At 52.4% G+C, this 11,293-nt stretch overlaps 1 protein-coding gene across 2 annotated transcripts; it reads right to left on the bottom strand.

The window, feature by feature from the left end:
- Positions 1-9,549: 9,549 nt before the first annotated feature.
- Positions 9,550-11,052, bottom strand: HES4 (hes family bHLH transcription factor 4). Of its 2 annotated transcripts, none has more exons than XM_030019208.2 (4): positions 10,676-11,052; positions 10,483-10,578; positions 10,290-10,377; positions 9,550-10,161 (listed from the first exon to the last, which is right to left on the bottom strand). In XM_030019208.2, the coding sequence occupies exons 1-4, from the start codon at positions 10,886-10,888 to the stop codon at positions 9,584-9,586; spliced, it is 975 nt and encodes a 324-aa protein (XP_029875068.1). In that variant the 5' UTR covers positions 10,889-11,052; the 3' UTR covers positions 9,550-9,583. The 2 variants fall into 2 exon arrangements, with proteins under 2 accessions (XP_029875068.1, XP_029875070.1); XM_030019210.2 differs by having other exon boundaries at positions 10,778-10,997.
- Positions 11,053-11,293: the final 241 nt, after the last annotated feature.

The raw sequence follows: 11,293 nt of genomic DNA, 5'->3' as shown, positions 1-11,293 counted from the left end.
GACACGTAGAGTGAGGGTGCCCTGCTCTACGCTGCCCTGGGCATTAGCTGTCAGTGGTGGTCTTACTCCTTCTCTAACCCTACTTCCCCACTCAATGAGCAGCCATTCGTTCAGAAAGCCGTCGGTACGATAGCCTTCTTGCCGGACAGATACCCATTAGCTAGCGGTAAACTACAAATCAGCGCCAGACCTGCTGACAGCAGCAGGCAGAACTCCGCCGTCTCCCCTGGTGCTGAGGAGTGCGGCGTTCTGTGCATTGCATACCACCACGCTTAATGTGCACAGGGCTGCTAAAACCGGGCCCGGCATGAAATCATTCTGCCTATGCCACAGAAGTGCTCACTTAGTCTGCGAGAACCTGTGCCTTTTAAATTGCTGCAAGTGCTGCAGGAACACGACAAGGCAGGCGCTCGCTAATCCACAGTAATTTCAGCCTGGCAGAGATCCCTCGTCACCTTTCTCGAGAAGCCATTTGCATGTTCTTGCGAAGCAAAGCAGACACCTCTGGCCAAGCACTCGTGGTCCCGGTCTCCGAGTGAGGGGCACCTGATTGCTGTATTGATTTCAGCCACCATGCTGCAAGCCTTACGCATTCTCTGCAAATTAAAATAGCGTTGCAGAGAGACATTCCCCCGGGGACACAAAAATGGATAAGTAACCTTCCTTTGCAGAAGGTGAGGCATCCACTCATTCTTCAGCAGCTTCTTCTTTCATGCAGGACTCCTTATGGCTCCAGGGACCGGAGACCTGATGCTGACAGGATTTAGTCCCTACTGAAAACAAAGGGCCAGTCTGCAACACACCAGCTGGCCGGGCGCATTTTGCTTGGCACCTTTTCCACGGGCTAACCGCCATGGTAGGAATACTGTAGACGTTGGTGCCTTCTGCTACTGAGGAGGTAAAGTCATCGCCCAAGGGTTCAGGGAGCGAACAGAGACTAAGCAGCTTGAGCTCCTGTGCCTTCTGCAAAGAGGAAGTTTTGTGGAAAACTAACAGCAAGGGACATCTTTCCTGCGAAGCCCCGTGCTGCAGGGAAAGGTACCTCAAACCCTGGCCCAGCCGACAGTCTGAACTCTTTGCCTTGCTCTGCTTCTGTGCAGTGGGACTCTGCGCTTGAGAGCTTTGCTCTTAATGACAAATCGGCCGATGTGGGAAATCAATTCTCCAACAGCAGGCCATAACGTCTCTCCAACTGGTCCTCTGAGATTTCACAGCAAAAGCTGCTGAAACCTTAGAGCTCAGAGAGAATCCCATAGTCTTGAGAGCATTTAGGGTAAAAGTTAAGGTACAAGAGCTCAATTTATCTTGAGCAGAATCTGCCTGCAAAGCCACAATCTGTAATTCAGTAAGACTAGGTCTTTTCTACCACGTAGTCTCTGCATGAACCATTAGACACCAAGAAGTGAGCCGCCAGTTTCACTGCTGAAAGCAGAGTTACCCATCCCAAGACAGACACTGATCTGTATCTTTACATAAAACTTGCATCTCACCTAAGATGGGACTAATGTCACTGATGCCTGACCTTAGACGAGACAAACTCCAAGCAGCAATTCACATCTAGAAAACTGGATTCATTCCCCCACTGCTGTTGGAGCGATCCAGCTTCCATTTAGTACGTTTTCAGTGAAGTAGCCAGAAGGACCTCAGCAGCGTGTAGCACCCTGGGTTTGGGGGAACAAATCTGCAGGAATGTGTCTGTAATACGTGAGCTACCTTTAGTCTATTAGCTTGGATGTAAACAGCAAAGCCGAAGAGTCTGAGTTTCAACCGCTGAATGTGCAGCCACGCTAGTCAGAGTAAAGCTACCCCATGGGCATCCGAGCAAGATGCACGCCCAGCTCCTGAGAGCAGCACAGATATTTCAGCCATGCCCCATTTCCTAGCTCTGGATAGGGATGCACGCACAAGTTACCAGCACGGATGTGAATTTACAGGGTACTGCTTCTCCATACTAGGCAGCGGTCTGTGCTCTCTCACGCTGCAGAACGCACAGGGCAGGTTTCACGGGTGGCACTGGTGTACTCGGAGCTCAAGAGCACACACAGGTAGCACGGACCCGGGGAGCAGCTGCGGAGCCACTGTTTGCTTGCAGGCGATAGCCCGTTTTGTGTCCGTACCACAGCTGCGTGATGCATTAAGTAGCGCTTTGTTTTCCCCTCCGGACTGAGCCACTTGAAGTCCTATGCCTCAAAGGCCCTGTATAGAGAAAGAAAGTATGGAAACAAATCCTTCTACTTGTGTGTTTTCTGGGCTGCCTATTTTTAATTAAGTATCCTCCTTGCTTGCAGGATGCAAGCAAGATCCATGGCCGTGGGACGGAGTCACATTCTGAGAGCAGACCTCCATTTATCAGCAAAGTTACATTACCTTGCCTTACATTAATACGTGTTGTCAGCTATTTTAACAGTAGTAAGCGAATGGCAATGGGAAAGAAGAAAAAAGCCTCTAAAGGACGTCGCTGTGTCTCTTGTTAGTGGGCTGACCTTGTGCTTCCAGAATCACATGTGTGCAAGGGGCACGGTCAGCTTCAGTTCTCCTCTAGCCAGGGGCCAGGGCACTTCAAAGGCTTGTAAACACCCTGGTACTGAAGGATAGTCCACATTGGCAGGAGGGGGAAAGACAGTGAGGTCTGTAGCACAGGTCACATTGGTAGGTGAAACAATCACCAGCCAGGATCGTTTCTAACAGCTTGCTCTTTCCAATCAAGTTGAGTTGCTCCAAGGCAGTTGAATTTACCCTCCTCACAGCCAGGTCACTGCACTTTGGTCCCCACTAAAAATAACCAGGCAATAGATATGTCTTAGTCTATCTGAATCTTAAATAGCAGTGTGTGTCATCTCATAGCTTTTGTGTACAGTTCTGCGCTGTTTCCTTTCCAAAGTTGTTACGCAAAGAAAGCAACAAAGATTTCGATGGTCAGCAGTGATGGAAAGATAATTCCCATTTGGACTTGGAATGGGAAAAGCTGTTCACAAAGCAAAATATGCTAAAAAATTACTTGCTGGCTATGGCCATTCTTCACATTGTCTCTAATTTCTTTGGGTGTCAGTGTCTTGCAGAGCAGGGTCCCACTCCTTGACTGGAGGTTTAAATTGATGCTAACAGACCACATGCAGATAACAGCAGCAATAACACATGTCACTGCCTTTGCTATTAGCACCTGCATTTGTTCTACCTTCTCACTTCTTCATCTCTTGCCCCAGTGCCTAGGGTGCAGAGGGACTGGAAGGTACAAGAGGGGACCCTACAGAACCCAAGCAGCTCAGCCTTCCTCACATCATACATGGCATCAGCGTGGTACCAAATAATAGCACGCGGCATGCTAGGAGCAGCGAGGGAGGAAGGTTATAGGGGAAAAGGAAGGGGAATAGCAAGGATGCAAAATGCCCGTATTCTGACTAGATCTGGGTGGGTCACTCTGGCTTACACTGTGGCTCTTGTGAAAAATGCTCTGATACGTATAGAGCGTCACAGTGGGTCAGGACTTTATTTTGTGATTCACAAAGAGAAGGTGGAACTTTGGTATGACTTTTGTCCTCCTCCTGTACAAGGGCACAGGTTCTAAACTCAGATATATCAACCGCAAGATCAGAATCTGACCCACTCTCTCCAAACTGATGCTTCTTTGTCTTCCCGGAGAAAATCTGTGCTCTAGCAATTGCCCCTTTGTGAGCAGAGTACTTCATACTTGGTTTATTTTCTCCAGATTTGGAGGGGGAGAACAAAATCTCTAGACGTGGAAACAGCCTTAACGAGAAAACTATAAACCCATATCTGCCTGCTTTCAGAAACAGAGTTAAATATGGCTTCTAAATGCTGCTAATTGATTTTAGATGTCTGGGGAAGGCTTTTGCCTTCACACCATCCCACCCACGCTGCTCAAAAGTTCCTCACCTGCCCCTGTCGCTCCATAAGGCATGGGGAATCGGTAGCAGAGCCTCTGCACTCAGTATTTGTCAGCTGTTTTAGCACCCAAACGCTGTCAAAAAAACACGGGCTGCTCAGAGACCCTGACTTAAGCCTTTGTTAAACCTACGTGGATTTTCATGCCTCCTTTCCATCTGCCGTGGTCTATTTTTATGTTTTGGCCTTGAAATCTTTCTCTTCTTTGAAAACAAGTCTGTTGTTTACAAATATTTGCCTCAGAAAAGTTCTGCTGTTCAAACAGACCGAAAGAAAAACTGCTCATCTCTGCATGGACAGCACACACGTCAAGATGTGTATGATCTTGCAAGTAGCCAGAAAGGCCTAGTTTGTGAAAGAAAGGATGGCTCACCCCAGAGCTGCCTGCTAACAAATCAGAAAATAGAAAGAAGTGCAAAGACAGATGTGAATTGGTTTTGCTGTCTGATGCGGTAAGGAATAAACTGTGGATGCATGGTCGATTTTTTTACTATCCAAGAAGTACAGGCAACAGGGTAGTTACTGGTAGAAAATTACTGTAGAATATATTCCTACATACTCCATAGACTTTTCTGCGCTATCTCCAAAGTGAGACAGCTTACTTAAAAGGCTGTAAAGTAACCTTCTCCAGTTAAACACTTGTGGAGGAGCCAGGAGTTTTGCCATTTCCCACCCAGTTTGTGGCCAGCCCCGTGGGGTAGTCCCACCTCGCAAAGGGGTGTCTCCAACTGGTGGGGGAGCCCCGTGGGATTGCACTTGCTAAAAACTAAAGCTGCAAACAGACTATCAAGGCTTTCAAAACTTACGCTAAGGACCGGCACCTTATCGGGGACTGACATTTTTTGTGTTGCCGTTCACTTGAAGCTGCCTTAAAGAGGTTTGATTTTTAAAGAGCAAAACTCAGCAGTTCTTGAAGATTGGACTTCCTTAGCTTCTGCAGAGCCTGGTTGTGACTGATAAAGATCCACATCTCATAAGTGTCTGTGATATAGACTACACTTTGTGGCTGTTGTCTTGATGTGTGTGTAGTGAATGGGAAAGGGTTGGGAGGTTTTGGGGGGAACCCCCCCCCCCCATACCAGCCAGCGTGGCCAAGATCTGGGGGATTCCTTAATTGCTTACGCAGCTCTGCCTAAAGATGCGATGCACATATTGCACTTCTGATCCTGTCACTGAAATGGTAAACATCTTGCTGTACAGTGAAATGGAGACACTGGCCCCACGTCATCTGATAGAATAAAGACAGAGGAAAAATTACATGATTTTCAATCAATGCATTCAGATGTAAGAAACGTCCTGCTTGCAGGGACTGAAGTAGGAACGGAAGAGGTCCCCAGAAGTGTACATGCTAATTGGATATGCTAACTTCTAGCCGGTCGGTTATACAATGGACAAGCTTTCAGGGCTTTTAATGTGTGTGGGATCTGGCTTGTCTGTTGCATAAGAGCTGTTCCATAGCCATACAGGAGTGATTTATCTCTGGGTAATATGATGGGCTCTTGAATTGCAATGAAAACCCCTTTCTTTAACAATAGTTCAGGGTAACCTTATAATAACCTCCTCCACCTTCCCCAGAGAAATGCTTCAGTTAGATAAAGGAATTTGTTATCCACACAGAAACATCTGCCCCCTTCCTCCGAAAGGACCGACTTAGAGTGACAGTTACCCTTTCCGCGCCATTCTGCATTGCTTTTTAAAACAACAGCAATATCAAGCTTGGACGGAGGTGGTTTTTTTTCCTACCGGCTTCGGTTGCGGAAAGATCACCTGAGCTGGATTTGTAGTGTTGGGTTTTATTTCATAATGATGGATGTGCTGGTTAAATGTAATGGAAGAGGCAAGATAGCAGAGCAGAAATTTGGCGCCAACCGCCTCGCTTTGAAAGAGCCTGCATTCCAGCCTGCCTAAGAGGGGCTAAATGGAAAGATCTGATTAAGCGTCTCAGTGTTGTGACCCTGACCTCAAAGAACACGCCGATTCTCTGGAGGAACTTCATTTCAATTAATCAGCTTAACAGCCTGAGTAAATCTGGCTGCATCCATTGAGCCAGAGGAACCGCTCCCTCTCCTCGGAGGGTCTCTGGGATGCACGATCCCAAAGGACGAGGCGGTGTGCGCCGGGTCGAGGGGGGGTCGGGGACACCCTCATCTCCCTCTCCTTGACCGGCAGGAGGCCGGCTGTGGAATAACGGGGAGACGACCCCAGAGCCCCCCCCCCCACCCCTCACGCAGCCGCCTTGAGCAGAAGAACACAAAGGCACCAGGGCAGGAGATGGGCAAGGAAAAAGACTTCGGCCGAAGCCTGGGGTGCTTTTCCCAGGTGGTTCTTTGCCGGTTGGTGAACCGGGCCAGCCCAGGGGCCGAAAGGGGCTTGACTTCTTGCCCGGGACCTTGCGGGAGACTCTCTTTCCTTGCACCCAACAGTACGTCTCAGGGGATGCCTGTTGGGACCACAGGGCTGTGGAGACATAGCTGAACTACCGCGAAACTTTTCACTGAGTTTTGCGGCTGGAACTAAATTCCCTGCTCTGGTTAGCCTTCTGCCGGCTCTGGAAATGACTAGTTAACAGCTATCCCTTGTATCTTTTCCCTCGGAACAAGGTAGAGCTGTCGCATTTAAGTTCAGACGAAGGAGGCACCGCGGGCTACCTGGATTTCACTGCTGTCTTCTTCCCACCTTGCCTTGCTCCACCACACCCAGCTCATGCTATTGCACCCGTGGACTTCTGGCTGCCTGCACTCTGCCTAACCATTATCGCTTTGGTGCTGTGTCCATCCCTTTGGACTTTTACCTTTCAGCAGCGGCATACTTTGCTCTTTTACTGCACCTTTAAAGGGATAAGACCAAATTTAGCACAATCTGGAAAAGCAGCTCTATAGAAAGTCTCGAAGGAGCACGGCAGCCCCCCCCCGGTTGTAGAGGAATAGCCCGGCAGAGCCAGAAGAGCAGTTGCAGAAGTACAGGGCCTGGGTACAACCCAGGGGCGGACACGGCGATCGAAGCCGAGCTGTAGGTCTTCTGAAGTGGTCTGGCGTTAACGGCAACGACATCCCTTGGAAGGCTTTTGAGCTTCTGGCACGCAAGTTTGTTGGTGCCGTGCACCTCACGTCCAGCTTCTGTACCCGCCGCACCTAGGCACCGAGAAGTAAGTCTACGACTTGCCCGAGGCTAAAAAGAGAGCGGGTGGCAGTGCTGGACGTAAAAGTAGGGTGCTGACCACTGGGGCTCTGCAGCGTTTATACGGAGGCTGAAATGACAGCGGTCCCCTTACGTGCTTGCGTTTCAGGGTCTCGCTTAAGAGGCAGAGCGGTGAACGACTGCTGCTCTCGCGCTGGGAGACGAGCGTCCCAGAGGAACGCCGCGGTGCGTGTCATGTTTGCGCTGCGGCAATCATTCAAAACCCACTCAGAAAAGAGTTTTTTCTGTGCCTGAACTCAGCAGCGCAGCGCTTGGCAGTCTCGCTTTTGGCCCCGGGTACCTTGTCAATAAAAGAAATTTGCTGAATCTAGGGGCGATCTGGGGGGGGTACCGGGCAGCAAGGGACAAGTCCGGAGACATGGTGCTGCCCCGGGGGGGGTGTACAGTTACGCGCAGGCGACAGGCAGGCTTTCATCTGCTCTTCCAAGCCTTCTTCAGACAGAGAAGGAGGGGTAGTAACCGGCTGTGGGGGATGGAAGAGAATCGCTGTAACATGATTTTATGTCTGTGATTGCATAACAAAACCTCCTGGGAACCTCCTGATTCAAACGGATACCTAGTTCTGGTTGTGCGATGAAGGACTTTCAGCACTGATCGATTGCCCACGCTTTGGCGCAGAGGAATTGCTGGACTGGATCGGTACCAGGCTCCAAGCAGCCTGCGCTCCTCTATCTAACCGTGGCCGAACTATCACGAAGGTGTAAAAAGCCTTTGGAAGCGGATAATCTGCTTCATACGCTGCCCCCCCGACGCACACACATACACAATGCTACGTTCTCGCAGAAGCTGCAACCTGCTTGCTAATAGAGCTAGACCTTGAAAGATGAAATCGCGTTTCCATTCTAAAAAAATCCCTGGGCCTGTTGTGTTAATTGGATGTTCCGCAAACATCAGGTCATTCTCTGAACCGTGAAACGCTGCCGGTCCCGCTGCGACCCAGCCCACCTAGCCCAACCGCCAGGAGAAACCCCAGGTCTCGGGGAGGGGGCGGTGGGGAGGATCAGCTTTGCTTTAAGGGGATCCCACAGACTGGAGGAAGCCCCGCCACGATGGGTTATGCCTCTGGATGCAGCTTTGGCATGCACACATGTCATGTGTTGGCTTTTCTCTGGAAGATTACACGATAGCCCCACCTCATAAAATTGGAGCAAAGCACACAAAGCTTTCCCTTCTATACTGTGCATTCACTCTTAATGGTCTTTCTCCACACCACGGCCTTATTAATTGGTGACAATTGGAAGTGGTTAATTCTGTGTGTGTGAGGCTGCAATTGCTTCCACTTGGCCAGGATTCAAGTACTGGGGGTGAGTCAGAATGGGTGGCAAAACTGTCTTTTCCTCAGTTCCCTTGCTTACTGGAAAAAAAAAAAAAAGCCACAACCCCGAGTTATTCTCTTTTATGAGGTAGGCATTGTGAGGCCAGGCAATTGAATTTACAACAGCATTGAGTATCAGAGTCTATCTGGCCCTGTCAATGAGAGTGGCGAGAAAAAAAAAGACACACATTAACCCTCAGCTCCGAGTTCCCAGGCGTTTCAATAGGGTTCCCAACTTCCCAAAGAGCCCGCTGCATACTCGATGAGACCCTTTATACCTTCTAATTACCCTCCTCACAATAGGGACAGACTCTCTTGCCTCTTTTGTAGGCGAGATAGTAACTTTTGCGCACACCACCCCCACACACGCAATCCCTACAGCAAGGTGGTAAGGAGCCAAATCCGAAGAGCGGCGTTATTTCAGGAGCTCTCTAAGCAGGTAGCAAGCAGCACGCGTTTCCTCGGGTTCCAGGAGCAGATTTGGGAGAATCTGTTTCTTCTGAGTGGAAACACGACACTTGCAAAGCTCTCGGGAAACATTTAACGCTGCCAGACCCCCCCCCTCAGCCCCATCACCTTCCCCCCCCGCCCCCAACAATTTTTCACAGGAATCCCTTCCACTGGCCTTATTTAAGGCCATAAAGTTCATTCCTACTTTTCCGAGGGGGTTGCACACGCAGGATGAGCTTGTCCCTGCCCACTCTCACCCAACAAAAACGAAAGGAAGGGGGGAAAAAAAATAAATCTATTTCAACGAGTTTATTTATTTAAACACCTGCAATTTTTTTTTTCCTTTTGTTTTTTTGGAAGTCTTCAACACAGGCACGCACACACACACAGACAAACGGGATACAAACAACTTTGGCATTATACTTTTGAATATTTGTTACAAAACTATTTCTCATTTATTTTTTTTTTTAAAAAAGTATCTCAAATAAAGGCATTTTAAAGGAGTAAAAATACAAGTCGAGATCCCAACCTCTGAAAATAATAAATAGCACGTTCATAGCGAGGTCCTTTTTTCCTTTCTGTTTAAATCTGCTTAAAAAAACCCAAACGATAACAGGGCTCCATACAACGGAGCCAACAGAAGAGTTTTTTTTTTTTTGGGGGGGGGGGGGGGGGGTGGGGGGGGGAGGTGGGTGGGTGGTAATGGTTTTGGGCAAGTCACCAAGGCCTCCACACGGATTCACTTCGCTCTCCGATGGGACTTCCCGCCTGGGATGCTGGAACAATGCTGCCCCCAAATGATGTCAACCCCTGCACCGGGGATGCTGACGGGGTGGCGGCCGCGTTCCCCGAGCCGCTGCCCGCGGACACCGGGACGTTGGCGTTGGCGTACAGGGGAATAACCGGTCCAGAATTGGGAGGAAAGGCCGGGTTCGGGATGAGAAAAGCAAACTGGCCGTCGGTAGCAGGGACGAGCTGGAAGCCCCCGTAGACCTTGGGGGACAGGGCTTCAGCGGGGTTCAGTTTGCAGGGCACGGGCACGGCTCCGGCCGCTGCGGGGGGCAGCTGGACGTGCAGAGGCTGCTGCGCCAGATGTGCGGGCTGACCGGCCGGCGGCGGCGGGTAGTTCATGGCCACGATCTGGCCTAAACAAGCCGAGAGGTGACTGAGGAGGCGGGTACGCACGTCGGTGTTCACCCCTTCGCAGGTGGACAGGAATCGCGTCACCTCGTTCATGCACTCGTTGAATCCTGCCCGGTACTTGCCGAGGACGGTGGGGTCGGCGCTGAGAGCGGCTGGAGGGTAGAGGAGATGGGGGGGGGGGGGGGGGGGACACGGACGGGACGGCAGGTGAGCGGCAGGTCAGCACCCCGGAGACCCCCACCCACCCACCCACCCACGGGGTCAAGCAGGGTGCTCTTACCCGTCATCTGCGCCCGCTGCAGGTTCCGCAGGTGCTTGACGGTCATCTCCAGGATGTCCGCCTTCTCCAGCTTGGAGTGCCGGGAGCTCTGCGGGAGGAGAACGGGCTTCGTCAGGGGCTGCCCGCCGCCGGTCGGTCCCCGGTCCCATCAGCACCCCCCCCCCCCCCCCCCCCCCGCCGCCGCCCCACTTACGTCCTTCTTCAGCGCATCCAGGATGAGGGTCTTCAGCTGCCCCAGGCTCTCGTTGATCCGCGCCCGGCGCCGTTTCTCCATGATGGGCTTGGAGGACTGCGGGGAGAGAGCGGAGCCGGTCAGCCCCCCCCGGGCCGGTCCCTTCACCGCCCTCCCCCCCCCTCGATTCCCAACCCCAACCCCCGGCACCGACCTCAGCACGGCCGCGGGCTCGCCGCCATCCAGCGCCGCCGCCGCCGCCTCCGCCACCACCACCGCCTCCGCCGTTGCGACCCGACCGGCAACCGCCATTTACCTTCCGGTGTTCGCTGGCGCTCCGCGGTTTGTCCGGCGTGTGGCTGGCGCTGGCCGGCGCCCCCGCGATGGGTGAGGCGGTCGGTTTCTCCATGCCCGTGTCGGCGGGCATGGCGCGGCGGCGGCGGCGGCAACGGGCGGGCGCGTGCGGCGGCGGGCGCGGGGCGCGTGCGGCGGCAGCGGCGCGGCGGGGCCGGCAGTACCGGCGGACGGCGCCCCCCCGCCCTTTTATACCCGGCGGCGGCTCCCCATTCGTGTGAAACCGCCGCCGCGGCCGTTCCCACACTCCCGCTAACCAATCAACGGCCGTCCCGGTCCCTACAGTCGTACCGCCCGCTTTCTCATTGGACGGCGGTCTTTTCGCCTGTCCGTCACGCGCGCCGCGGACCGCCCCCCCCCCCCCCCCCCCCACCTCTCCCCACATCGGCCACGTGGGGGCGGCGGGCGGACGCCCCGGGCACCGCCGCTTTTCTCCCCACCCCGGTCCCGCCCGAAGCCTCCCCCCCCACACACACCC

This window comes from Aquila chrysaetos, chromosome 6 (genome assembly GCF_900496995.4).
Source record: "Aquila chrysaetos chrysaetos chromosome 6, bAquChr1.4, whole genome shotgun sequence".
In the NCBI taxonomy this organism is placed as follows: Eukaryota; Metazoa; Chordata; class Aves; order Accipitriformes; family Accipitridae; genus Aquila; species Aquila chrysaetos.
This window is presented reverse-complemented; position numbering and strand designations above follow the sequence as displayed.